The sequence below is a fragment of the Canis lupus genome, chromosome 24 (genome assembly GCF_003254725.2).
Source record: "Canis lupus dingo isolate Sandy chromosome 24, ASM325472v2, whole genome shotgun sequence".
NCBI classification, from domain to species: domain Eukaryota; kingdom Metazoa; phylum Chordata; class Mammalia; order Carnivora; family Canidae; genus Canis; species Canis lupus.
The window spans coordinates 23,453,104-23,480,450 of record NC_064266.1 but is presented as its reverse complement, the minus strand read 5'-3'; the positions used below and the strand labels follow the sequence as shown (position 1 = coordinate 23,480,450).

The following is a 27,347-nucleotide window of genomic DNA, read 5'->3' as shown; positions in this document are numbered from 1 at the left end:
TGCATCTGTTTTGATTCTTAAATTCCACATATGAGTGAAATCATATGGTATTTGTCTTTCTCTGATTGACTTAGCTTAGAGTAATGTGCTCAAGTTCCATCCACATCATTGTAAATGGCAAGATTTCATTCTTTTTAACTGCTGGTTGTTTTCTTGACTCAAGAAAACATCCAGCCCCCTCATGGGAGGGCTCCAGTTTCAGCCGGGGACGTTAGAGACCTGGATTTGCAGAGTTCCTGATCCCTACTCCAAGGATAGCCAGGTCTGTGGGCTGAAGCCAGGACACACCACAAAGTGGGTTCCTGAGCCTACATCTGAGAGCGTTAATTCATTCCACAAATATTGGGTGCCTTCTGTGTGCTGGACACTGAATGGACATTGGGAATATGGCAGTGGGCAAAACCAGACACATTCCTGACTCTTGGAAGTAGTGGGACTGTCAGACACATAATCGGACAATTTTGACATAATGATATGTAGCTGTGCACACCCCCATTTGAGTCTGAGGATTCCCGAAAGTGTGTCTGTGGGTGGGTGCAGCTGGCTCCTGGAACTCTCATAGGCCCTCTCACCACTTGTGATGTAGTGGTCTACGATGAGAGGACTGAGGGGGTTTGGGTGAGTTCTGTTCCAAGCTCTCCGAGAAATCCCACACCTCTGTACCCAACCTGTGTGGATCCCAGCACTGACATCAAGGCCCACCCAAGGGACACTTACAAACATGAGGGGGCCTGGAAGGAGGGTCGTGGAAGGACTTGAGGAGGTGGGGAGACACCCTGATAGGGTGGAACAGTGGGAAAGGTCTCCCTAGAACTGCATGAGTCCACCTCACCCCCATAGTCAGGATCCTCAGGATCTGGATCCCAATCCCCCATCTGGCAGCCTCCCAATGAATTCTGAGTCTATGTGCTGGTCCCTGGGACTTGGGCAATCCAGAGGGCCCTTTGGCCAATGGGAGGGCTCCTTCCCTCTCCACCCCTCTCCACTGTCCAGGCTGGAGGCTTAAGTGTCTGCAAAAGCAAACACCCAAAGGGCAGGTTCAAAGGGCAGACAGTGTGGCAGGCTACAGGGCCCAGCCTGTCTCTGCTTATTACTTAGGTTGCCCCACAGCCTCCCCGGAGCCCTAGGTTGGTGTCTGGGCTGGGAAAAGGCCAGCCTGACAATTTTTTGTCCACTGTGGCACTGAGCATGAATGGGGGACCCTCCAGGAAGCGCTGTTCATTGCTTGTGTATTCAGCCTGATTTTTTTTTTAAGATTTTATTTACTTATTCACAAGAGACACAGAGAGAGAGAGAGAGAGAGAGGCAGAGACACGGGCAGAGGGAGAAGCAGGCTCCATGCAGGGATCCCAATGCGGGACTCGATCCTGAGACTCCAGGATCACACCCTGGACCGAAGGCAGGCACCCAACTGCTGAGCCACCCAGGCATCCCTCTTTTTAAAAAAAAATTTTTTTAATATATTTATTTTTTGATGAGAGACACACAGAGAGAGGCAGAGACACAGGCAGAGGGAGAAGCAGGCTCCCTGTGGAGAGCTGGATGTAGGACTTGATCCCTGGACTCCGGGATCATGACTTGAGCCAAAGGCAGATGCTCAACCACTGAGTCACCCAGGTGCCCCATCTTTTCCCTTTTAAACACATAATGACATACCAGACACACTGTTGTGCACGGGTGCTTTCTTTCTTCTTCACTTAACATTTTATCTTGAAGATCAAACGTTCAATATCAATAGATAAACATATTCCTTTTTTTTTTAAATAAAGATTTTATTTATTTATTCATGAGATACACACACAGAGAGAGGCAGAGACACAAGCAGAGGAAGAAGCAGGCTCCATGCAGGGATCCTGATGCGGGACTCGATCCCAGGATGCTGGGATCAGGTCCTGAGCCAAAGGCAGATGTTCAACCGCTGAGCCACCCAGGTGCCCCAATAAATAAAATCTTTATTTTTATTTTTTAATTTTTTTATTTAATTTTTAATTTTTTTTTAATTTTTTAATTTTTATAAATAAAATCTTTAAAAGAAAATCCACATACAGTTTAATGCAATTCCTACCAGCATGCCCGCAATAATTTTTTAGATGTAGACAGGATCATTCTAAAGTTTATGTGAAAAAATAAATAAATAAATAAATAAATAAATAAAGTTTATGTGGAGGGCAGCCCAGGTGGCTCAGTGGTTTAGCGCCGCCTTCAGCCCAGGGCCTGATCCTGGAGACCCGGGATCGAGTCCCAAGTTGGGCTCCCTGCACGGAGCCTGCTTCTCCCTCTGCCTCTCTCTCTCTCTCTCTCTCTCTCTCTGTGTCTCTCATGAATAAATAAATAAAATCTTAAAAAAAAATAAAGTTTATGTGGAAAGACAAAGTAACTAGAATAACTAAAATAGTTTTTCAAACTCGGATAAATTAATTTACCTGATCTCAAAACTAATTGTATAGCTACAGAAATCAAGGCTGTAGTACTGGCAGAGGGACAGGCACATGGATCAGTGGAATAGAAGAGGGAATTCAGGGCAAATTGAACTTAAATTAAAAAAATATTTTTAAAGATTTTATTTATTTATTCATGAGACACACACACACACACACACAGAGAGAGAGAGAGAGAGAGAGTCAGAGATACAGGCAGAGAGAGAAGCAGGCTCCATGCAGGGAGCCCGATGTGGGACTCGATCCTGGGTCCCCAGGATCACACCCTGGGTTGAAGGAGATGCTCAGCCGCTGAGCCACCCAGTCGTCCCTAAATAAAATATTTTTAAAAAAGAAAAAGAAGAAAGGGAACTCAGAAATAGATGGAAATAAATGTGCCCAGCTGATTTTTGATAAAGGTGCAAAACCAGTTCAGCTGAGGAAACATAGCCTGCTTAACCAATGGTGCTGAAACAACTGGAATGTCCATTGCACACTCAGGAGCAAAAAAAGACACCCAAAAACCAAACCAAACCAAAAACAAAAACAAACTGCACACCATCTACCAAAATTAACTCGAATAGATCATGGACTTAAATGTAAAACCTAAAACTACAAATGTTTTAGAAAACATCATGGGAGAGAATCTTTGAGCTCTAGGGCTTACACAGAGTTCTTAGACCTAACACCAAGAAGCATGATCCATAAAAGGAAACACTGATAAACTGGACTGCATCAAAATTGAAAACTTTTGCTTTGTGAAAGACCCTGTTAAGAGGATAAAAAGACAAACTACAGACTAAAATAATATATTTGTAAACCATATATATGACACATGGCTACTATCTAGAATATACGAAAAACTCTCAAAACTAAACAATAACTACACCACCACCAAATAACTCCAATATTCCTCTCCCAAATAATCCAGTTAGAAAATAGGCAAAAACGAGAAAGATATATTTCACCAGGAGGATATACAAATGGCAAATATACATATGAGAAAATGTTCAACATCATTTGCTGCCAGGGAAATACAAGTTAAAACCACAATGAGGGGCACCTGGGTGGTTCAGTGGTTGAGCATTTGCCTTTGGCTCAGGTCATGATCCCGGGATCCTGGGAATGAGTCCCGCTTTGGGCTCCCCATAGGAAGCCTGCTTCTCCCTCTGCCTGTGTCTCTGCCTCTCTCTCTGTGTCTCTCATGAATAAATAAATATTTTTTAGAAAACCCAATGAAATATTATTATACACCTATCAGAGTGGTTAAAATAAAAAATAGTGACAACACCAAATGCTCACAAGGATACAGAGAAACTGGATGACTCCTATTTTGCCGGTGGGCACATAGCACAACTGTACAGCCCCTCTGGAGAATAGTTTCGCAGTTTATTCTTATAAAACTAAACATGCAATTACCACACAGCCCAGCAATTTCACTTTTTAAAAAAGAGATTTTAAGTATTCCCCATACCCAATGTGGGGCTTGAACTTACAATCCTAAAATGAAGAGTTTTATGCTCTACTGACTGAGCCAGCCAGGTGGTCCCCAGCAATTCTATTTCTGAGCATTCATCCTTGAAAAATTAAAACTTACATTCACATAACAACCTGTACATGGATATTCATAGCAACTGTATTTATTTATTTATTCATTCATTCCAGTCAAAAACTGGAAACAACCCAGATGTCTTTCAATGGACGACTAGTTAAACCAATTAGTGCATCCACAGCAAGGAATACTACTCAGCAATAAAAAGGAATGAAATTTTTTTTTTTTTTTTGGGGAATGAACTTTTGATAAATGGATCAAACTGGATGAATTTCCAAAGAATTATGCTGAGTGGGAAAAGCCATCCAAATAGGTGATATAGTGTAGGGTTCCATTTATATAGCATTCTTGAAATGACAAAATTATAGAAATGGACTATAGATTAGTGACAGGGGAATAGAAGGAGAGAAGTGGGTGTGGCTATAAAAGGTCAACATGAGGGATTCTTGCGGTAATGGAAATGTTCTGTATCTTGACTGTATCAACATCAATATCCTCGTTCTGATATTCTGCATAGTTTTGCACGATATCACCACTGGGGGAAACAGGGTAAAAGGACCATGGGATCTCTCTGTATTATTTCTTACAACTGCATGTGAATATTCAATTACCTCAAAATAAAAAGTTTATTTAAAAAAGGATAATGTGGGATACCTGGGTGGCTCAGGGGTTGAGCATCTGTCTTTGGCACAGGTCATGATCCCGGGGTCCTGGGATGAAGTCCCACATCGGACTCCCCGCAGGGAGCCTGCTTCTCCCTCTGCCTGTGTCTCTGCTTCTGTGTGTCTCTCATGAATAAAAAAAATAAAATCTTAAAAAAAAAAAAGGATAAAGCTTATGGTTGGAGAATGTATGGCCAAGTTTTTTCACCCAGTAAATTAGAAAATATTTGAAATATTATAATTGTATCCCAATTTTGGAGAATATCAAGAACAGGAATCAAATTTCTGGAGGGTAATTTGACAAGTTGGATCAAGACTTTGGCAAATATTGGGGTGCCTGGGTGGCTCAGTGAGTCAAGCCACTGACTCTTGGTTTCAGCTCAGGTCATGATCTCAGTATCATGAAATGGGTCTGGGCTCTGCACTCAGTGGGGAGTCAGCTTGAGATTCTCTCTCTCCTTCTTCCCTTCACTCTCACATTCTCCCTCTCTCTCAAATAAATAAATAAATAAATAAATAAATAAATAAATAAATAAATGTTTTTTTAAAGGATGTTGACAAATATTGATATTCCTTAAGCAAGCTATTCTATTTCTGTGTATTTATCTGAAGCCATAACATATCAAAGGTGGGACACATTAATGTCTTACTTGTAACAGGGAAACTGAAACAATAGACGCCTCCGATACATAAATTGTGATACACCCATAGGCTGGAATTTCTGTAATAAGAGATACTGCATAATATAGGAGTTAAGAACAAATTCTGGAGTATGACCACCTGGCTTGAAATTCCAGTTTCTTTACATATTAACTGTGTGACTATGGCAAAGTTACTTAACCTCTCTGTGCCAGTTTCTTCATTTGCATTATAAGGAAAACCTACTTAATATTATTATTATGGGCAGCCTGGATGGTTCAGCGGTTTGGCGCCACCTTCAGCCCAGGGTGTGATTCTGGAGACCCAGGATCAAGTCCCACATCGGGCTCCCTGCATGGAGCCTGCTTCTTCCTCTGCCTGTGTCTCTGCCTGTGTCTCTGCCTCTCTCTGTGTCTCTCATGAATAAATAAATAAAATCTTTTAAAAAAATATTATTATTATGATTAAATGAGCTATTATTTACAAAGGCCTTTTAATACAACCAGGCATAAATGAGAGCATTATGAAGCTAGCTCATGTGATAATTTTAGGTATAAAAAAATAAGATAGTTTATACAATATGATCTTAGATATATGTAATGAAAAGAGACTAGGAAGAAATTTATCACAATGGTAATAGTCATAATCTCTGAATAGTCATCTCTCTGAATTAGTTTGTTTCTTTTTTATATTTTTCTATATTTTTTACATTTCACATAATGTATCTGTTTAATAGGAAAAGTTATTAATTTTCCAAAATGAGAAAATGGACTCAAAAGTGCTTTGTAACCTGTAAAGTGCTGTATCCATGTGAAGGTAAAGTGCTTTTCTTTTTTTTTTTTTTTTTTTTGTAAAGTGCTTTTCGATTAGCACTAACCCTCTAAGGTGATATTATTCTTTAAAAAAATTTTTTTTTAAATTTATTTATGATAGTCACAGAGAGAGAGAGAGAGAGAGACAGAGACATAGGCAGAGGGAGAAGCAGGCTCCATGCACTGGGAGCCCGACGTGGGATTCGATCCCGGGTCTCCAGGATCGTGCCCTGGGCCAAAGGCAGGCGCCAAACTGCTGCACCACCCACGGATCCCAAGGTGATATTATTCTTATTCCCATTTTACAGGAGAGGAAAACAAGGCTCAGAAAGGTGATGTGCGGGGATTCCTGGGTGGCTCAGTGGTTGAGCGCCTGCCTTTGGCCCAGAGTGTGATCCTGGAGTAGAGTCCCGGGATTGAGTCCCACATTGGGCTCCCTGCATGGAGCCTGCTTCTCTCTTTCCCTGTCTCTGTCTCTCTTCTCTCATGAATGAATAAATAAAATCTTAAAAAAAAAAAGAAAAAAAGAAAGGTGATGTGCCTCCCCAAAGTTCACAGCAGGAGTGTCGACAAGGTAGTTTGAGACTTGACAGGCAATGGGCCAGGTGGAAGTTATCTCCACCAGAGAAGTATGACAGTAAAAGGGGAATGGCAATCAATTTTGAAGAAACAAACTGGAAAATAAAGTATCTCACAGTATATGGCACAGAATCAATAGACTGTGGTAAACTTTCAGTGGAATTTTTTTTAAGATTTTATTTACTTATTCATGAGAGACACAGAGAGCAACAGAGACACAGGTAGAGGGAGAAACAGGCCCCATGCAACAGGGCCAAAGTGGGACTTGATCCCTGGTCTCCAGGATCATGCCCTGGGCTGAAGGCGGTGCTAAACCACCGAGCCACCCAGGCTGCCCATCAGTGGGATGTTCTTGCTAGGTTTGTCCAGGAACCTTTTGCTCCAATAGTAAAGAAATGTACATTTCAACAATGTATCATTTTCACCTACTACATCAGCAAAAAACAAAACAAAGAAAAACACACAAAAAACCCCACAACAAAAACAAGGATAATATGCATGCTGGTAAACATGCAGTAACATGAACTCAGACACTACAGATGATTTTTAGAAAATATGGCAATAAAATCAGGAGGAGCCTTTAAAATGCTTACGTCCTTTGATCTAGTTACTTTACTCTAAATTCTAGGATTTTTTTCCCTCAAGGGAATGATCCAAAATATATAGGGAATTCAGCATTAATAAGTAACTCATGGCAGTCCTAATAATGAAAAGATGGGGAAAAAAACCCAAAACCCTGTGTGATACATCCACTCCATATGAAATTTATTTTTTTTAAAAGATTTTATTTATTTATTCACAAGATACACAGAGAGAGAGGCAGAGACATAGGTAGAGGGAGGAGAAGCAGGATCCATGCAGGGAGCCTGATGTGGACTTGATCCTGGGACTCTGGGATCATGCCCTGAGCTGAAGGCAGACGCTCAACCACTGAGCCATCCAGGCATCCCCCATGTGAACTTTATTATTATTTTTTTTATTTTTATTTTTTCCATGTGAACTTAAAAAAAAATAACCTCATACATACTCTTTTATTTTGCTGGGGGATAGATTACATGGATGTATGTATTTGTCAAGATTCATCTGTATAATTTTTTTTAATTTTTAATTTTTAATTTTTTATTTTTTTATGATAGTCACAGAGAGAGAGAGAGAGAGGCAGAGACACAGGCAGAGGGAGAAGCAGGCTCCATGCACCGGGAGCCTGATGTGGGATTCGATCCTGGGTCTCCAGGATCGCGCCCTGGGCCAAAGGCAGGCGCTAAACCGCTGCGCCACCCAGGGATCCCAAGATTCATCTGTATAATACTTAAGTTCTGTGTATATCACTGTTTACAAATTATATACTCTTGAATAAGAACACGGTGGTGGGGGGACTTCCTCTACCAGATATCAAGATTTACTATGAAGTTTTAGGGGCTTCTGGCTGGCTTAGTTGGTAGTCCATGCAACCCTTGATCTTAGGGTCATGAGGTCAAGCCCCACATTGGGCAAGGAGCCAGCTTAATAAAAAGATTTACTATAAAGCTTTAGTCTTTTAAACAGGGTAGAGAAAAAAAAATAAACAGGGTAGAGTTGGCATAGTTCAATGCATCAAAATAGAGAGTGCAGAAATAACCATGTATGTATGGACACTTAATCTATGATGAAGATGACACTATACATCCTTGGGGGAAGGATGCACTATTCTTTTTTTTTTTTTTTTTAAGATTTTATTTACTTATTCATGAGAGACAGAGAGAGAAGCAGAGACATAGGCAGAGGGAGAAGCAGGCTCCTCACAAGGAGCCCAATGCGGGACTTGATCCCAGGACCCTGGGATCACGCCTTGCGCCAAAGACAGATGCACTGGGACAACTGCTTACCCATGTGGGAAAAAAGGTTTTTTTTTTTTTTTAAGATTTATTTATTTACTTATGATAGAGAGAGAGAGAAAGGCAGAGACACAGGCAGAGGGAGAAGCAGGCTCCATGCCAGGAGCCTGACATGGGACACGATCCTAGGACTCCAGGATTGCGCCCTGGGCCAAAGGCAGGCACCAAACCGCTGAGCCACCCAGGGATCCCCCTCATGTGGGAAAAAAGTGAAAGAGAATTCCTATCTCATACCAACCACATACATAACTGAATCATAAAACTTTGGGAAAACAATCCAGAAGAAATTCTTTATGACCTTGGGATATATAGACTTCTTAAAACAAGACAAAAACTCCCACTAACTCTAAAGGAAAAGATAAATTTGACTACATTAAAACTAAGAATTTCCACTTAAACAGGTTGAGAAGACAAACCACAAACCTGGAGAAGATATCTGCAACACATATGGTTAGTAAAGGACTAGTATTCAGAACATGCAAAGCATTCCTATTAATTTAAAATGAAAAACAAACCACTTATTTTTAAGTGGGAAAGACATGAGTGGAACTTTTACAGAGAAGGGACCAGACAGGATTCATATGAGTACATGTGAATAGGTGTGCAACCTCATTAGTAGTCACAGAAATCCAAACTACAACCACAATGAGAGATCATCTCATACTTACCAGGTTGGCAGAAAATAAAAATTGATAACAGGATGTGCTGGCAAGGGGGGTAGAACAAGAATTTTTATCCAAAGTTGGTAGGAATATAGACTGATGCGACCATTTTGGGAAACTGTTTCATATTACCTAGCTAAGCTGCACCTGAGCATAAGTGAAGAATGTTCGAGCAGTATTATTTGTAGTAGAAAAAACTGCAACAACTCAATGCCTATCAACAATATCATGAATTAGAGGCGCTTGGGTGGCGCAGTCAGTTAAGTGTCTGCCTTTGGCTCAGGTCATGATCCATGGGATTGAGCCCAACATTGGGCTCCCTGCTCAGTGGGGAGTCTGCTTCTCCCTCTCTCTCTGCCTGCCACTCTGCCTAGTTGTGTTCTCTCTCTGTCAAATAAAGTCTAAAAAAATTGTAAATTGTGGTATATATATACAATGGATTATACAGAAAATAAAGGAACCATAGCAACATCATCTACAAGAATGACTCAAAAACAATGTCGAGAGAAAAGCAAGTTGCAGAAGAATATATACAGTATGACTGCATTTATGCAAAGGCAAAAACCAGTCAAAACTAAACAATTTGCTGTTTAGAGATAGTAATATAGGTAGTAAAACCCATTAAGAAAAGCAAAGAAAAAAAAAAAAAAAGAAAAGCAAAGGAATGATTAAGACAAAATTCACTGTAGGGGCAGCCGGGGTGGCTGAGCGGTTTAGCACCGCCTTTGGCGCAGGGCATGATTCTGGAGACCCGGGATCAGCATCGAGTTCCATGTCGGACTCTCCCATGTAGAGCCTGCTTCTCCCTCTGCCTGTGTTTCTGCCTCTCTGTCTCTCATGAATAAATAAATAAAATCTTAAAAAAAAAGACAAAATTCACTGTAGCAATAACTCCCATGGTGGGGAGAAGGGGCATGTGATTGAGAAGAGAAACAGGTGGCTTCTGGCATAAGGCAGTGTTTTAATCCATGGACACATGGATCAACTTGACAGAAATGGTCACAACAGAAGTGGTGAAATGGCAGAGGAAGGAGGAGCAGAGAAAGAGGAAAAAGGAACATCAACCGTTAAAGGCACTAGAGAAAGGCGAAGTTGCTAAGGTCAGAGAAGAAACTGAGTGAACAGGAATAAATACTGATAGGAGAGGCAGGAAAGAGAAAGCCAAAGGCATATTTATGTTGCAGGGAGGTGGGAATGCAGGCTGAGGCACATCTGTTGGATTCAGGCCAGGTTCCCTGATGACCTTGGCTGTAGAAATTTCAGCCAAGATCTGGGGGTAGAGGCCACACAGCTGAGAACTGAGTGGGAGGTGAGGAAGTGCAGATCCAGAACAGAACAACTCTGAAAAGTTTGAGAAGAGAAGGAAGAAAATGGACAGCAGCGGGGGGTGGGGGAGTGGGCTTGTAGGGAGAGTGGGGGAATGCAGTTGGGGTGGGGGTGGGGCGCCTTCCTTGAGAGATGTTAAAGGGTCTTTAGGTGGCCAGTTGAAGCCACACGAAGAGGGCGCTTGGCTGGCTTAGTTGGTTAACCACCTGCTTTGGCTCAGGTCATGATCCTGGGCTCTTGGGATCAAGCCCCACCTTGGCCTCCCTGCTCATCATGGAGCCTGCTTCTCCCTCTGTTCCTCAGCCCACTCATGCTCTCTCTTTTCCTCTGTCTCAAATAAATAAAGTCTTAAAATAAAACCCACAAGGAGATATATTTTTTACACCCAACAGGTCAACAAAAATCTGTTAGACAAGTGGTCACAGAGATAAGGAAAAACAGGCCCTCTCAGATACTGCTGATGGAAGGGTAAATGGTAAAACTACTTTGGAAAGCAATTTGGCAGTATCTAATCAAGTTACAAATATGTCAGCCTAGAAACGCCTCCTCTGGGCACATTTCTGCCCTAGAGACACTTGCACATGTGCACTAAGAGGCAAGTACAGAAATGCCCATTGCTGCATGTATGCAATAGCGACAGACTGTATATAACCTGCACATCAGCCAATAGAACAGATAAATTACATGGAATGTACACATAAAATACTATCCGGCAGTAAAAGCAAAAATAAATACATTAAAACTACACACGATTCATAGAAATGTTTATTGACAGAAGAAAGCAAGTTTCAGAAGGCTAAGTACAGTGGTACTATTTATTTATTTATTTACTTATTTATTTTAGTATGGTACTATTTATATAAAGGTCTTAAATATAGGAAGAATTCTATAAAACGTTTAACGAAAAAAAAAAAAGTTTAACGATGTAGACATATGTAGTAAAAGTAGTAAAATGCATGAGACTTTACCTAAACTCAGGATAGTGGTTACCTGCAGGGGAGTGTGTAGTATCTGGGATGTGCTAGGTACCTGACATTGCAACTTTATGTATAATCCGTTTGGTAAGTTATCATTTAGCCCATTTTATTAATGAGAAAATTGCGGCTCAGGGAAGTGAACTGGTTAGAATAGCAGTTCCACTCAGTTTTGACTTTGGATTTCCTGGCTGAACGAATGAAAGAAAGAGGGCCTCAGGTTTGCTCTCAGGCCTCTCCCAGAGCTCCCTTCCAGAACCAGTGTGGACAAAATTGTTTTTTCCCCCCAGCGGGGATCAAAGTCCGTTCCGGCTCCAGCCTCCCGCCCCCTGGCGTTGGGCCCCGCCCCCGACCACTCAGCTCCAACGGGGCTCATGAATATGCAAGACAGAGGAAGATACTTAAAGGCGCCGGCGCCTGGTGCAGATCTCTGCCCAGCGCCGCCCTTCCAGTGTCAGGTCCTACCCCTGAGGCCGGCTCCCTTCGGTGTCCATCACTCTGTGCGGAAGCGCTGCCAGCATGTCGGACAAACTGCCCTACAAAGTCGGTGAGTTCCAGAAGTGGACCTAGTCAGGTCGGCTCAGCTCGCGCCGGGGCTTGTCTGGGAGGCGGCCGCAGGGCCCTCGCGGTGCGCTCCTGGTCCCCTTGAATCTTTAGCTCGGCGCGATCTTGGCCGCGCGAGGCAGTTTGGGGGTTGGAGTTCTCACGTCGCAGCGAGCCGGTCGTCTTAGGCGGTGGTGGACTACAAGTCCCGGCGTGCCGTGCGAGGCCCAGTGCAACGGCGTGGGCTGCGGAGCAGCTAACCGGCGGCGTGTCGCGCACGGAGGAGGCTGGGGTGGGCGGAGAGCGTGCACCTGGCCGCGGCCTGGGACTGGCACCTGCAGGGCCGGGAGGTCAAGATGCTGCGGTCTGGGCCTGGACTGGCCCCTTGGCCAGCTGGGTGGACCCAGACAAGTGCCCAATCCTGTCTGGGCCTCCTGTAGGGAAGGCGAGGGCGCTGGAGCCGCTAAGGCATGTGAGGAGGAGAGGCCTGAAGAGCGAGCCTGGGGCCGGCGCTAGTCCACTCACAGGGACTTGGGGCTCGTTACTCAATCTCTGGGGTCACTGTCCTGGCCAACAGGGACAGTCGTGCAGAGACTCTCCGAGAAAACTTGGAGTGCTTAGAAAAATCCCTGCTGTCCTATGGATTGAAGTTGATAAAATGACAGTTACTCTTTTTTTAAAGATTTTATTTATTCATGAGAATACACAGAGAGGAGAGAGAGAGGCAGAGACACAGGCAGAGGGAGAAGCAGGCTCCATGCAGGGAGCCCGATGTGGGACTCGATCCCGGGACTCCAGGATCACACCCTGAGCCGAAGGCAGGCGCTCAACCGCCGAGCCACCCAGGCGTCGGGACAGTTCATATTTATTGGGCGTATACAATGGGATGGGCACCTCTTCTGAGCTTTATTCTACACTAATTCACTTTATTCTCACGGTTTTTTGGGGAAGGGGCTATTTCTAATTTTATGATGAGTATGCAGAGACACAGGAGTAAAGGTAGTTTGCTCAAGATCTTACAGCTGGGAGATGTTGGAGCAGGATAAGAATGTAGGCCTTGAAGGCCTCTAAGCACACATTTTCACCACTGTGTATAAGTGGACACAGTTGGAGCAAACTCAATGAACTCTTAGCACAAATCTCTTCGGGCTGCTAGTAGTTTTTATTTTATTTATTCATTCGAAACACACACACACACAGAGGCAGGCTCCGTGCAGGGAGCCCGACCTAGGACTTGATCCCGGGTCTCCAGGATCATGCCCTGGGCCAAAGGCAGGTGCTAAACCACTGAGCCACCAGGGCTGCCCTGCTAGTAGTTTTTAAATTCAAGACACCATTAAACCTAGAGAAAGGCATCGGTATTTATGGAGTGTTTGCATCGTATTTGGTGATTTGCATGTGTTTACAAAATAATCTTTGGAATTGGACTTTATCCCATTATACAGAGGAAGAAGCTGAGGCACTAGTACGGAGTACTTGTAAAGTTTCTGTGGAAATAGTAGCTTATCAAGTAGCTGGAGTAGACAGTTGTCCCTATGAAACTGAAGCTCAGAAAGCTTAAGTCAAGGTCTCATCAGTGGGGGCTTATCATACGGTGGAGAGATCAGCTGGTCAGGATTGAGAGCCTATTTGTGCTGGAAGGGGGAGGGTTGGTGAAAGGGGAAAAGAATAAAGAAATCTTAAGATTTTGGCTGAAGTAGCTGGTCAAATGGTTTCATTTCCTAAAAAGGGAAGATAGGGGAAGTAAAAGTTTAGGAGGGAGGAGGAGTCCCAAGGGCTCAAGCATGACACATAGTAGATCCAGTTGGGCATCCAAGTAGAGATGCTGAGTAGATAAGATGGATTTTATGAGTCCTAAATTCAGGGGAGAAGTTTGGGCTGGAAATAACATAGGAATAATTGCTGTAGGGAAGGTATTTCAAGCTGAACTGGATGAGCTCATCTGGTAAGAGGCAAGATGATGGAAACCCTGAAGGTTTCCAAACATAAGAGTCAGTTGAAGGAAGAGGAGCCAGGAAGGTAGAAAGAAAACCACAGAAGGACAGGCATAGAAGCCAAGAAAAGAAAGTGTTTCAGAAGGAGGATATAACTAGTGGGAGCAGTACTTCAAGGAGAAACATAAAGATAGATAATTGACCTTTAGATGTAGGATGAGGCCAATCTTGGGAGACCTTGAGAACAGTTTCAGAGTAGTGAAGTTCCGAAAAAAGTTGAGAGGACATGGGATCAAGCCCCACCTAGTAGAGCTGTTCTCTTGTAACAAAAATGCTTGGTCTATAGCTACAGAGGAGGAGGATAGTGGATTGCACAGAGGAAATGTGGCGTAGTTCTGAATTCTTCTCAGTGAATTGTCATTAGTTGGTGAGGAGAGGCGTTAGAGGTTTGGACAGAGCAGCAAAAGAGTAAATTTTTTTTTTTTTTTTTCTGAGAGAGCGTATGCAAGAGAGTGTGAGGTGGGGGACAGAGGGAGAGAGAGTCAAGCAGGCTCCATGCTCAGCATGTAGCCCGATGTGGGGCTCTATCTCACAACCTGAGATCATGACTGAAATCAAGAGTTGGACACATAACTGGAGCTATCCAGGCACCCCAACCTAAGGAGAATAAATTTACTAAGAAAATGTACAAAGATTGCTTGGTGTCCCATGAGATTTCTGGTCTTGATATGGTTGTGGTTTTCCTCCTGCTGGGCTCACTGGCTTGGGTGCAGTGGGGGATTGGGTTTAACTAGGGTGGGAGTTTTGCCAAGAGGTTTTCAGAGGGAACAGTGGAATCTTAAACTGTGGAAGAAGTTGAGAATAGGAAGGTGGTGTGGTGAGAGACTGGAAATTGGTAGGATTAATGCATTAGAGGTTCTGACCTCACCATCCTTGCCCTTACTGGAGTTGGGGCTCCAGAGGGAGAGGATTAGAAAGATGGGACATGGCTAGAGTTGGTTGCTTGAAATCAAGATTTCCAAAGAGGTGGATGGGTGGGGGTGAGGTAGGAGGGTGATAGCAATGGGATGTGTGGTGAGGCATTGTGGCAATAGTTCCTCCCTCATTTTTTCTCTGAAATTGTTTAGATGTACAGTAGGAAGCAGACTGACTTAGTTTTATTGTTACCATTAAATTCTCTACAATCCTTTCCCTCTCACCCACCACATCTTTGGATGATTGGCAGGTTCTAAATTTCCCGAGAGATTAAAATCACCAGGAGTCCCAGCCCTCATCCTAGACCTATTGAATCTTTTTTTCTAGGAGAGTTTTACAAGTATGCCTGATGACTCTTACTGTGGAAGTTTGCAACCACTGACCTGGGGAATGGGGCTGGTGTGGGCTGGGAGACAGAAAGGGTGAGATTATTAGAAGACTATGAGATGGCGAGAGAGCTCATTATAGTATTCTTCTTTCCTGTCTGAGAATGTGGGCAAATTTGAGACATTTGGGGTGGTAGAAGCCAAAACATAACTCATTATTGATAGTATCAAAGCCAGAGGGTAGAGATGAGTGTTGAAGTCCAGTGATCCTGCTAACAAACTGCCAAATTGGGCAGTTCCTCCAGGTACAGGCAAGGTGAGCAAGGCAGGTCTCTGTGGAAGAACTTGCTTCCTGCAGGCTGGCTGGCTGCTTGCTTGCAAAGGGAGAGCTGAACTGAGCATGCCCTTTATTCCTCCCAAATTCACCAATCAGACAAGCCACTCTGGCTTCCTCTAAGGCAGAGAGAGGCCAAGAGTGTTCGTTATACAGGTGAGTTTACTCTGAGTGGAAAGGAACATGAGTAGGGGGAAGCAGCATATTCATGTGGTGAAGGAGATCAAGCAACTGTGTTGAGTCCAATGTGTTTGATATTATTTATGAGTGATGGAGTCACCAAGAATGATGACTTGGAAGATGGAGCGCCAGAAGCCAAAATCTTTAAGAAATGAGGTTGGTAGGTGACCAACCTAGGTGATCAGAAAGGGTAGTGGGAGGGTAGTGGGTCTATTTCCAATAGTGGGTGCGCCTGGGTGACTTAGTATTTAAGCATCTGTCTTCAGCTTAGGGTGTGATCCTGGAGTCCCACATCGGGCTCCCTGCATGGGGCCTGCTTCTCCCTCTACCTGTGTCTCTGCCCCTTTCTCTCTCTCTCTGTGTCTCTCATGAATAAATAAATAAAATCTTAAAGGGGGGGGAAGGGGGGGGTAGTAGGACTTACGTATAAGCTGATAGCTATTTTCAAGGGGCATTTACCTGTGTTGTAATTTTCACATTCCTGTTGATTCTTTGATTACACGTGTTCTCCCACAAGGCTGTAAGCTGTGGTTAGGCAGGGACGATGTCTGTCTTTTTTGACTGCCCTGGCTCTGTAAATCCTTGTTGAATGAGTGAGAATGGTGGTGCTTTGCGGTTGGTGGGAGGAGACAGCTCACGCAATCTCATCCATCTTGGCCCTGCAGCTGACATCAGCCTGGCCTCCTGGGGACGCAAGGCCCTGGACATAGCAGAGAATGAGATGCCGGGCCTGATGCGCATGAGGGAGATGTACTCGGCCTCCAAGCCACTGAAGGGTGCCCGCATCGCTGGCTGCCTACACATGACCGTGGAGACAGCTGTCCTCATTGAGACCCTCGTAGCCCTGGGTGCTGAGGTGAGGCCTTCAGTATTTTCTGTGGGGGGTGGGGGCAGGGAAGTCCAATGTGGTGCCCCTTTGGCCCAGCAGGGGCTCCAAGCTTGTCGACAGTGTCCACACCCTTTGTGGTGACTATTCTTATGCGTATTTTCGACCTGACTAGGACAATAGTTCCTGAGTTCCTTCAGCTCACACCCTTCTAACTGAGGAGCTCGGGGTGGGAAAACCTCAACGCTGATGTCCCACTGGATCATCCAAGGACTGGCTCTCACTGGCCCTCCCAGGTTCATGTACCTGCTATGGACCAATCATGGTGCCAGAAGGATGGTGTACTTTCATTGTTTCGGCTTAGGTTATAAGTACCAATGGCTGGCAGCTCTTCTAACCTTTCTGGGAACTTTGGAGTAAGATGGTTTCCCAAGACAGGGCAGAGAAGAGCAGCCAATACCAACCGACAATCCCACCAATGCTCAGTCCTTGGATGCTTATTTCAACATTCACACTCAGTGGTCTGATTTTATGGCTTTAAATACTGTCTGTATAACTCCCAAATATGTGTATTAGCCTGGACTTCTCCCTGCAACTCCAGACTTATGTATCCAGCAGCTGATGTGTCAGTCAACTCCACGTAGATATCTAATAGACAGCTCAACCTCAACATGTTCAAATTCATGATTTCCTGTTCCCTTCCTCTTCCTGCAGTCTTCCTCATGTAAGTAAATGGAAACATCAACCTTCCAGTCTTCTCAGCTCAAGAACCTGGGGTCATCCCTGACTCCTTTTCCTCCCTCACCCCGACAGCTAATCCTACAGCAAGTTCTATCATCTCAACCTGCAGAATATACCCATCATCACCTCCACTGCCACCATTGCATTTCTTTGTCTGAACTCTTACAGCAGCTTCTTGTCTCCTTGCTTCCTTGTGGAGCCCTTTAACCTCCACATCATGTTTAGTACCAGGTGATGTTTTAAAACCTAAATTGGGTTTTGTTAATGCTCTGGCTCTTATCTACTCATCAGTTGTCCGCAGCCTATGGTTGAAGAGCCTGCGGGGCCTCTTCCCTCTCGATCCAGGGCTTTGCTTTATCCCTTTCCAGTGACCCCAGTGCTTCTGAGCTGTCTATGACTGGTAGCCCTGTCTTGTTTTTTGTTCCAGGTGCAGTGGTCCAGCTGCAACATCTTCTCTACCCAGGACCATGCAGCTGCTGCCATTGCCAAGGCTGGCATTCCAGGTGAGTCCTGTTTGCTGCTGAGGGATATGGGAATACATGATGGAACTCTGCTTCTCCTTGTTTTCTTCACTGACTCCTACTGTGACAAGTTTTCCCATGGCAGGGGAGAGGAGTCATGGTTGCAGAATTCTAGTCTAATGATTGAAGGAAAGACTTGTTTTGTTCCACTGTCGTCTAAAATCCTGTGGAATGCACTTACTGGCCCATCTCAAGTCCTGTAACCAGGAAGGGTGGGATCTTATGATTGGGAGCCATATGATGTGGAGGAGAGGAAGTTCCTTAAAGGAAGAATGTAGGTCATTTCCAAAAAGAATCAGGGAGAGATATGGGCAGAAAAAGAGCCTCAGAGGTTCATTGCCCTAGGGTCTGATAGTCTGGGGGGCTGAGACTTTATCACAAGCTGCTGAAGAAACAGGCACAGTCTGCTGGGACTTGAGGAGGAGAGTGGTTAGCTCTGATGGTGATTAAATAGGACATTCCTGGGGATCCCTGGGTGGCTCAGTGGTTTGGCACCTGCCTCTGGCCCAGGGTGTGATCCTGGAGTCCCGGGATCGAGTCCCACGTCGGGCTTCCTGAATGGAGCCTGCTTCTCCTCTGTGTCTCTCCTCTCTCTCTGTCTCTCATGAATAAATAAATAAAATCTTAAAAAAATAAAATAAATAGGACATTCCTTCTAACCAGCCATAGGTGGAGGGAATGGGTTGGGGGGGGCTTGGAAGGGCTCAGACAGGTCCCCCACTCCTCAGCCTTATTTGACTCCATGACCCTTTTCTGGGAAAGGCCTTGTTTACAAGACCACTGTCTGCTATAGTTTGGGGGAGGAGGCAGCTGCTGGGCCTGCTTGGTCAGTTACATTTGCTCACAGGAGATTCATGGAAGCGCGCCCCCCCCCCCCCCCCCCCCCCGCGTCAGTGTCCCAGTCTGGGCTGGCAGTCAGGAGTCCTGGATTCTGGTGGCTGTTCTGGAATGCCCATGCTGAGTGACAGGGCACATCTTAGCCTCTCTCTGGGCATCTGTAAATGATGATGATGGTATTGCCTGCCTCAGAGATAGAAAAAACGAGATGGAGCATGAGACAGTCAGAATAATTTTTTGGTCAGACAGTCTGGGACAACCCACCACAGAGACTGCTGGGCCCTCAAGTCCTTCAGTGCAAAATTAATCTTGGACTTTGGCTGCTGGTCCACCTGAGTGTGGCTCACTGATCCTGTAGCACCTTCATCCCAGCAGTAGGCATCATGGGTGGGAGCCCTGGTCCTTAGGTTGATGTCCTAGTCTTTGGGGCCCAGACAGAAGGGAGTAGGGAAGGAAATAATTATTTCCAGATACCTATATCTGGGGGGCCGTACTTGGCCTTAATCTGTATATTAGAGATGAAGAAACTGAGGCTCACAGAGGGGAAGTGATTTGCTCAAAGTCACACAGCTGGTGAATGTAGAACCAGGATTTGTACTCAGATCTGGTTCCAAGTTCTGTTCTTTTCACTGCCTGAATCTTCTAGGGATGGGAATTTGGTAGGAGATTGTATTGGCTGTGCTCAGGTGGTTCCCTGGAGCAGGCACCAGTGGGGAGGGCCAGGTTCTGATGTGCTGTCCCACTCCACCTCCAGTGTATGCCTGGAAGGGTGAAACGGATGAGGAGTACCTGTGGTGCATTGAGCAGACACTGTACTTTAAGGATGGACCCCTCAACATGATTCTGGATGACGGAGGTGACCTTACCAATCTCATCCACACCAAGTACCCACAGCTCCTATCAGGTAGGTAAGTGGGGTAGGTGTGTGGGCAAGGTGTTCTAGATGGGGCCTGCTTGCCCATGTGAAAGCAGCAGCCTGGCAAGATTCCACTGCCTCGAGCAGCAGATTCTGTGGAAGATGGGAGGATGGCAGTTTCCCACAGACATGTTGGGGCCTGGACTCCAGATTTCTGATGATGTGGGGCTGAGGTTGTGGTGGGGAGGCCTGGCTAAGGTCTGGTTTGAGGGCAAGCATAAGGCCAGGGCTGGGATTAGCTTTGTTAAATCTGGGTGGGGAGGAATGTAGAGGGAGTACTGAGTACAAAGGCCCTGAGGCAGGAAAAGATGGACTATTCAGGAAACTGAAAGGAAGCCAGTTTGTCAGCTTTTTTCACTGGGGAGAATTGCAGGGTGTGGCTGGAGCCCTAATGAAGGGCAGATGTGTGAGGACTTAACAGGCTAGAGAGATTTTGGCTTGATCCTGAGAGCAAAGAGAAATAATTGGATGATATTAAAAAGATTTCTCTGGGGGCACCTGCGTGGCTCAGTGGTTGAGCATCTGTCTTTGGTTCAGGTCGTGATCCCGTGGTCCTGGGATCAAGTCCTGCATCAGGCTCCTCAAGGGAACCTATGTCTCTGACTCTCTCTGTGTGTCTCTCATGAATAAATAAAGTCTAAAAAAAGATTTCTCTGAAAATATATACACATTAAAAATGGCTGCTGGCTCCTGTGTAGAAGATGGGTCGTGCTGGGCACTGCCACTAGGGCAGTGGCAGCAGGCATGAAGAGCTTGAGATTGCTGGTGAGAGAGCACCAGCTCCAGCCCAAGCTGGAGTGCTTAGGCCTGGTGATGGTGGTGACTCCTCTTGCATGCTGGCCTGGAGGATCAGGTGACTGGTATCAGTCACAGAGATGGAACCCAGAAAGAGGAGCAGCTTTCAGGGGCAAAGATAAGGAATTTGGATGAGTTGAGGTGTGGGCTCTCTGAGGCTCTTGGGGTCTCATGCCAGAGGCACTGCCTTTTTCCCCTTGGGCAGCCCCTTAGGCTCATCCCCTTCTCTCTTGTCCAGGCATCCGAGGCATTTCTGAAGAGACCACAACAGGGGTTCATAATCTATACAAGATGATGGCCAACGGGAAGCTGAAGGTGCCTGCCATCAATGTGAACGACTCTGTCACCAAAGTGAGTCTGGGGGCAGTGCCATGTTCAGCTGTTCATTCCCAGTGCTCAGGAGTAGGCCTCTGAAGAAGGGCCCCTGGGAAGGCTGTAGGCTAGAGACTTGAAGCCCTCATTTGAGGGGTGGTGGTGGGGGTGGGTAAGGGGTAATAAGCGACTGAGGGTAATAAGTAGATTAAAGAGGAAAAGAACTCTATGGTGAGTTTTAGAGCTGGGCACCAAGAGTTTTAAAATGAAGCAGGTTTTAGGCAATCTCTCTTAGCAGTTAATCCTTAGGAAGCCTTCTAGACTGGCATAGAAAGGCTAGGGAGAAGGTCTTGGGCTGATTCAGAGCAAGGGGCATATGAGCACATTAGCTGGTAGGGAGAAGTCACAGGAGCTGATTAGGCCAAGATGCTGAGAGTAGTTTCTGAGGCCCCAGGGCCTTGCCTGCCCCCATCACCCTTTTGCCCCTCTTCTTTCAGAGCAAGTTTGACAACCTGTATGGCTGCCGGGAGTCTCTTATAGATGGCATCAAGCGGGCTACGGATGTGATGATTGCAGGCAAGGTGGCAGTGGTAGCAGGCTATGGCGATGTGGGCAAAGGTTGTGCCCAGGCCCTGCGGGGTTTTGGGGCCCGCGTCATCATCACGGAGATCGACCCCATCAATGCACTGCAGGCTGCCATGGAGGGTATGATAGGGCGAGGGTTGTCTCTCAGCCACTGGGGCCAGAGGAGGGGCAGGGCCACCCTGGATGACCTGTGGACACCATCTCTGCACAGGCTATGAGGTGACCACTATGGATGAGGCCTGTCAGGAAGGCAATATATTTGTCACCACCACAGGCTGTGTTGACATCATCCTTGGCCGGTAGGTGCTAGGTTGGGGGTTGCAGGGAACAAGGAAGGGGTTAGGCTTGGGTCGCTCTTTGTCCCTAACAGTTTTCCATGGGTTGGCGCTCCCCAACAGGCACTTTGAACAGATGAAAGATGATGCCATTGTGTGTAACATCGGACACTTTGACGTGGAGATTGACGTCAAATGGCTGAATGAAAATGCTGTAGAGAAAGTGAACATCAAGCCCCAGGTGAGTAGGCCCAGCAGCGTGGGCAGATGGAAGACAGCGGGGGACATGTTTGTGGACTGATCACCAAGGAGGGTAGATGAGCAGACTCTGGCAACCTGGGCAGTGAGATGGGAGGGAGGAAGGCCTGGTTTTAAGGCCTCTTAAATCAAAATCTTAGAATGACATCAGGACATCTCCATTTTTTTTTTTTTTTTTTTTAAAGCTCTCAAGATGATTCTGCTGTGCAGCTTAGGTTGAGTACCACTCCATTCAATTTTTACTAAGCATGATGATTGAGAATATGGGATTTGTCCTCAAAATGTCCTCCAGGCTCAAATTGCAGCAACTTAACCCTTTAGACTTCAGTTTCTCTATGTGTGAAATGAGGATAATAGTAGTACATACATCATAGGGTTGTTATTAGAATCAAATGTGATAATTATATGTATATATATAATTGTGTATGCTCTTAGCCCAGGGCACATGGCAATAATAATATTAGCTAATACTTATGAGTACTTAGTATCTATCTGCCAAACCATGTGTCAAGTGCTTGACACATGTCCACTCATTAAATTCTCACAGCAGACCCATGAGGTTTGTAGCTCAGAGCTGCTAAATAAATATTGGCTCCTACTAATTTTGAGTGCCAGGCGCAATGCTGGAGGTTGTTCTAAGATGGTCTAGGCCCTTCACAGACACTATTGGAGGGAGGAAGTCCTGCTGGACAAGAGGGTAGGATGAGGCAGGAACAGTGCCCTGCCAACCCTCATTATTGCTCTGCTCAATTGCAGGTTGACCGCTACCGGCTGAAAAATGGGCGCCGTATCATCCTGTTGGCTGAGGGCCGGCTGGTCAACCTGGGCTGTGCTATGGGCCATCCCAGCTTTGTGATGAGCAACTCATTCACCAATCAAGTGCTGGCACAGATAGAATTGTGGACCCACCCAGACAAGTACTCTGTTGGGGTTCACTTCCTGCCCAAAAAGGTAGGTTTATCTCTATCCTCTTAGGGGTCCTCCATAGGCAGAAACATTCCATCTAACAGAGGAGGAAATGGAGGCCCAAAAGCAGGGAATGACTCCCAGAGAGTGGCTGTTGTCATCTGAAGGCTTGACTGGCTGGAAGATTCACTTCATGTCAGTGTTGGCTGTTGGCAGGTCTCAATTCCTCACCACATGGGTCCGTCTCCATAGGATTGCTTAAGTGTCCAGATGAGATGGCAGCTGGCCTTCCCCTAGAATGAGTGATCCAGAGTAGAGCAAAGGAGGAAGCTGCAAGTGCCTTTTAGGACCTAGTCTCCAAGTCCCACAACATCATTTTTGCTTTATTCTATTCATTAGAGGGAGTTACTCAAAGATAAGGAATAGGCTCTCCCTCTTAAAGGAAAGGGTGTTAAGAATCTATGGACAAGGGGACCTGGGTGGCCCAGTGAGTTAAGTGTGTGCCTTCAGCTCAGGTCATGATCCCAGGGTCCTGGGACTGAGCCCCACATAGGGCTCCCTGCTCAGCGAGGAGCCTGCTTTTCCTTCTCCCTCTGCCATTCCCCCTGCTGTGCTCTCTGGCTCTCTCTATCTCTCTGTCAAATAAATAAGTAAAATCTTAAAAAAAAAAAGAATTTTGGACAGACTTTTAAGGATATATTTTAAAACTATCACAACCATTATAATCTAAAAAGGAACTCTTGGCTATATAACATAGAACTCTAAGAGTCAGACAGTGGACCTAAAGATTCATCTTTCTATGTCTTGGCTATTTTCTTTACATTCATTTCACTTATCAAATAGACTTGCCACTTATGAGCTGAGACGGATACCTTCCCTGTTTAAGATTCCCTCCCTGATCCCTGGGTAGCGCAGTGGTTTGGCGCCTGCCTTTGGCCCAGGGCGCAATCCTGGAGACCCGGGATCGAATCCCACATCGGGCTCCCGGTGCATGGAGCCTGCTTCTCCCTCTGCCTATGTCTCTGCCTCTCTCTCTCTGTGACTATCATAAATAAATAAAAAACTTAAAAAAAATAAATTAAAAAAAAAAGATTCCCTCCCTGACAGCACCTGGGTGGCTCAGTCAGTTAAGTGTGTGCCTTCAGCTCAGGTCATGATCCTAGGGTCCTGGGATTGAGCCCCATATCAGGCTACCTGCTCAGTAAGGAGCCTGCTTCTCCCTCTCCCCACTCTCTCCACAAGAGAGTGCTTGTGCTCTCTCTCTCTCTCTCTCTCTCTCAAATAAATAAAATCTTAAAAAAAAAAGATTCCCTCCCTTTTAGGAATTGAAGAGTCCCTGTCTCTACCTGTCATAGAAAATATATTCTATCCTTAGTTAAATTCCAGAGAAGCTTTTGGCTAGTTGCGTGGATTGGTGGAGAGTGAGGAAGGAATATAGTTGATGGTTTCATTGGGGCTACTTTGGGGGGTGGGTATGGTTCCCTCTTGAAAAAGGGAAGCTAGGCAGCCAAAAACAACACATCCACTGAAGCTGACTATGAGGATAGGATGAGGTAAGATGTAACACATGACAGATACTCCAACAGAATAATTGTCTGTATTGGTAGCTGGATGCAGGTAAGGGGTCCCAGAGCATGGCATTGATTCTGGGTCTTCCTGTGTTTCTCTCCAGCTGGATGAAGCAGTGGCTGAAGCTCACCTGGGTAAGCTGAATGTGAAGCTGACCAAGCTGACTGAGAAGCAGGCCCAGTACCTGGGCTTGTCCCGTGATGGCCCCTTCAAGCCCGATCATTACCGCTACTGAGAACCAGGCTTATTGTTTGCCTTATAACTGCTGGCCTTGCTGGGGTCCCACCTCTCTTCCCCAAGAGCAAATGGCACCAACTTTGAGATAGGTTTGTTAATGTCCCCCACTGACTCCCCAGTGCTGGTCACTTAGTCTTTGGCCTTTGCTGCATCCTTCATACTGTTCTAGGTGTGGCAGAGGGAATGGAGAAGCCCCTTCTCAAGCCCTGGTCATAATAGAAGTACATAGGAGAAACCCGCAAGGAACCCTGAGCTCAGGGGTTTTGGAACTGCTCACTCAGTCAGTCCTTACTTAGTTTGGAAGTCAGCAGTGGTGGTCACAAAGCCCATACACTTTACCATCTAGGCCCTCACTTGGCCTATGAACTTTCTACCCATGTTCTTAGTTACTGGTTCACTGGTCCCTCAGCCCATGACAGATGAGAATGAATGATATCAAAAGGAAGGGAGGAACTTCTGAGAGTTTGAATGCCCCAGAGAGCCTGGCTTAGTGCTGGGCATTCTTTTGAAGAGGTTTCACAGAACAATGAGGTTAGTACTTTCAGTTTCTATTTTACAGAGGTTAGAATAGACTGTTAAGGGACAGCCAGAAAGGACAAGAGAAGTGACAGCCTGAGGTTGAGAAGGGCCAGAGAATCATAAAAGCAGACATAGATCTGGCCACCTCTTTGTAACATGATGGTTCTTATCACAACCCTGGATCAAAAAGATTAGTTTGGTTTATAATGTTTAATTGTTTATAATGTTCAAAGAGAGTGGGAAGGAGGGTAAATAAAAATTTTGGTGCCTAAAAAATTTTGAGCCTTTATTAAATAGATAATCCACAGCCAATAATATATGGCATGAATAAGAAGTAATGGTTGTGTGCTGATGAAAACAAAGGGTTGTCTGCAGTGTGGACTGATAAAGGCTGCAGGCACAGCCTTGGGTTGAAAGAACGCGTAAAGTGAGAGAATTCTATCTTTTCAGGTATGTCTCTTGTAAACAGCCTATTTTTTAACCTCATCTAAGACTATCATTTAATAGGTGAATTTAGCCCATTATATTCATTATAATCCCTATTCATATTTTTTCCTCTACCTTATATTTTGTGTGTTTCAATTCATATTTTATTTTTCTCCCCCTTTACACTTTGGGTTTTTTTTTTTTTTTTTTTAATTTTTATTTATTTATGATAGTTACACACACAGAGAGAGAGAGAGAGGTGCAGAGACACAGGCAGAGGGAGAAGCAGGCTCCATGCACCGGGAGCCTGACGTGGGATTCGATCCCGGGTCTCCAGGATCGCGCCCTGGGCCAAAGGCAGGCGCTAAACCGCTGCGCCACCCAGGGATCCCTACACTTTGGGTTGATCCAGTGCTCCTCAGGGGGAACTATTTATTGAGCATCTGCTGGATGCTAGGTGCTTTGTAGTTGATTTTCTTTATTCTCACAATAAGCTTAGTCATGTTACCCTAATTTTATAGATGAGAATGGAGGCTCATAAAGATTAAATGTCTTTCCTAAAGTCCCACATTTATAAGAGGCCACTTAGAGGAAATTGAGCTCCCTCCTGTTTGCCTAAATGGTCATATATTGAACTCTGTGCTGGTCTTAGAAATCAAGAATCCACTTGGGAAGGGTAACTGGAGACTATTCTAAGGGTCATCCACTGAATGGAGGGCCTGATGATGGGATATTGGGATGTTTGAGACTTAACCCTACCCTTCTGGGATCTCAAGCTAGGGGGAGAATGCATTCACAAAACAGCTTTGCCATCTCCTGGCATTTCTTTTTCTGTGCCCAACTTTAGAGGTAAGTCCCGGGCAGCAGCAGGAGAAAGGCAGCAGGGAAAACGTGATGCCTGAAGTAAATTTTAAAAGAACTGATGATTTTTAACGAGAAGAATTGAAGGCAAGGGCATTCTAGGCAGAATGGCTTAAGCAAGAGTGAGTTGAGGGGATGAGGTAGGAAAGGGTTATTTGACTATAGTTTAGGAGGAGCTATGAGGTAAAGGGCTCAAAAGGTGGCCTGGGAGACAGGAAGGATAGGCTTTGAACTCTAAGATTAGATTTCTGGTTTTAATCCATGAGTTGCACAGACTCCTGAAATGTCCCTGCTTGACTGAGCATTCCACAAATGTGGTTTGTTCATTTTTATATTCTCCGTCTCTGGCTATCAGGTAGTATTATTCCCATGTTACTAATGAGGACAGAGGTTCAGAGAGGCCAAATGTCCTGACTCAAGATCATACAATATGTTACAGGCATATATGATATGATTCCACTGTAAATAATTTTACAAATTTTGGTACTTCAACAATTACCAGTAACATGATGTAGGACCCACTTCTCAACTGATTGTGACACCAGTGGTCAAACAGAAAGATCTATTTCCATACCCATCGCTATTTTCTTGCATACCTAATTGTGTATCAGGCATTTTGGTAAGAAAGTGCTTATATATTTCTCATGATAACTTTGTAGGGAGTTGAATTCCTATTTTACAGATCAGGAAACCAGCTCTGAGAGGGGCCAGAGTGAGCTGGCTTTTGTACTGGTAGGATTCGGAATCCCAATCCAAGCCCTGTGTCCACCCACAAGCTCAGGTTTAGGACTTCCCAACATGTGGCTCGATAACTCTGGAACTGTAATATAGGTCCCCGAAAGGCAAGACTTCCTCCAGAGAATGCTGTCCACAGCACCACTTCAGCAACTCTACCATGGTGGTCTTTGGGACAGTGACTTCTTGGTGGAAAAGAGGGACAGGCTCATCTGTTCATCTGAGCCAGAGAGGTTAGA

The 27,347-nt window shown here is 45.2% G+C and overlaps 1 protein-coding gene and 1 long non-coding RNA gene across 5 annotated transcripts in view; one reads left to right on the top strand and one right to left on the bottom strand.

The window, feature by feature from the left end:
- LOC112673834 (uncharacterized) overlaps nt 1-27,347 on the bottom strand; it is a 167,689-nt gene that overhangs the window by 20,941 nt on the left and 119,401 nt on the right. The window lies entirely within an intron of this gene.
- Nucleotides 11,885-25,362, top strand: AHCY (adenosylhomocysteinase). Of its 3 annotated transcripts, none has more exons than XM_035705963.2 (10): nt 11,885-12,044; nt 16,455-16,645; nt 17,784-17,859; nt 19,469-19,618; nt 20,664-20,776; nt 21,235-21,442; nt 21,534-21,621; nt 21,721-21,838; nt 22,612-22,806; nt 24,434-25,362. In XM_035705963.2, exons 1-10 carry the CDS (start codon nt 12,017-12,019, stop codon nt 24,563-24,565), a joined length of 1,299 nt encoding a protein of 432 aa, XP_035561856.1. In that variant the 5' UTR covers nt 11,885-12,016; the 3' UTR covers nt 24,566-25,362. The 3 variants fall into 3 exon arrangements, with proteins under 3 accessions (XP_035561856.1, XP_035561859.1, XP_035561857.1); XM_035705966.2 differs by lacking the exon at nt 11,885-12,044 and adding an exon at nt 12,213-12,332; XM_035705964.2 differs by lacking the exon at nt 11,885-12,044 and adding an exon at nt 12,368-12,508.

What these genes read in the sequence shown, in the direction of transcription:
- AHCY (XM_035705963.2), top strand. Translation starts at nt 12,017, where the DNA reads ATGTCGGACAAACTGCCCTACAAAGTCG. An exon ending in TGCCAAGGCTGGCATTCCAG is followed by an intron (nt 17,860 to 19,468) that starts GTGAGTCCTGTT and finishes CTCCACCTCCAG; the next exon opens with TGTATGCCTGGAAGGGTGAA. An exon ending in GTACCCACAGCTCCTATCAG is followed by an intron (nt 19,619 to 20,663) that starts GTAGGTAAGTGG and finishes TCTCTTGTCCAG; the next exon opens with GCATCCGAGGCATTTCTGAA.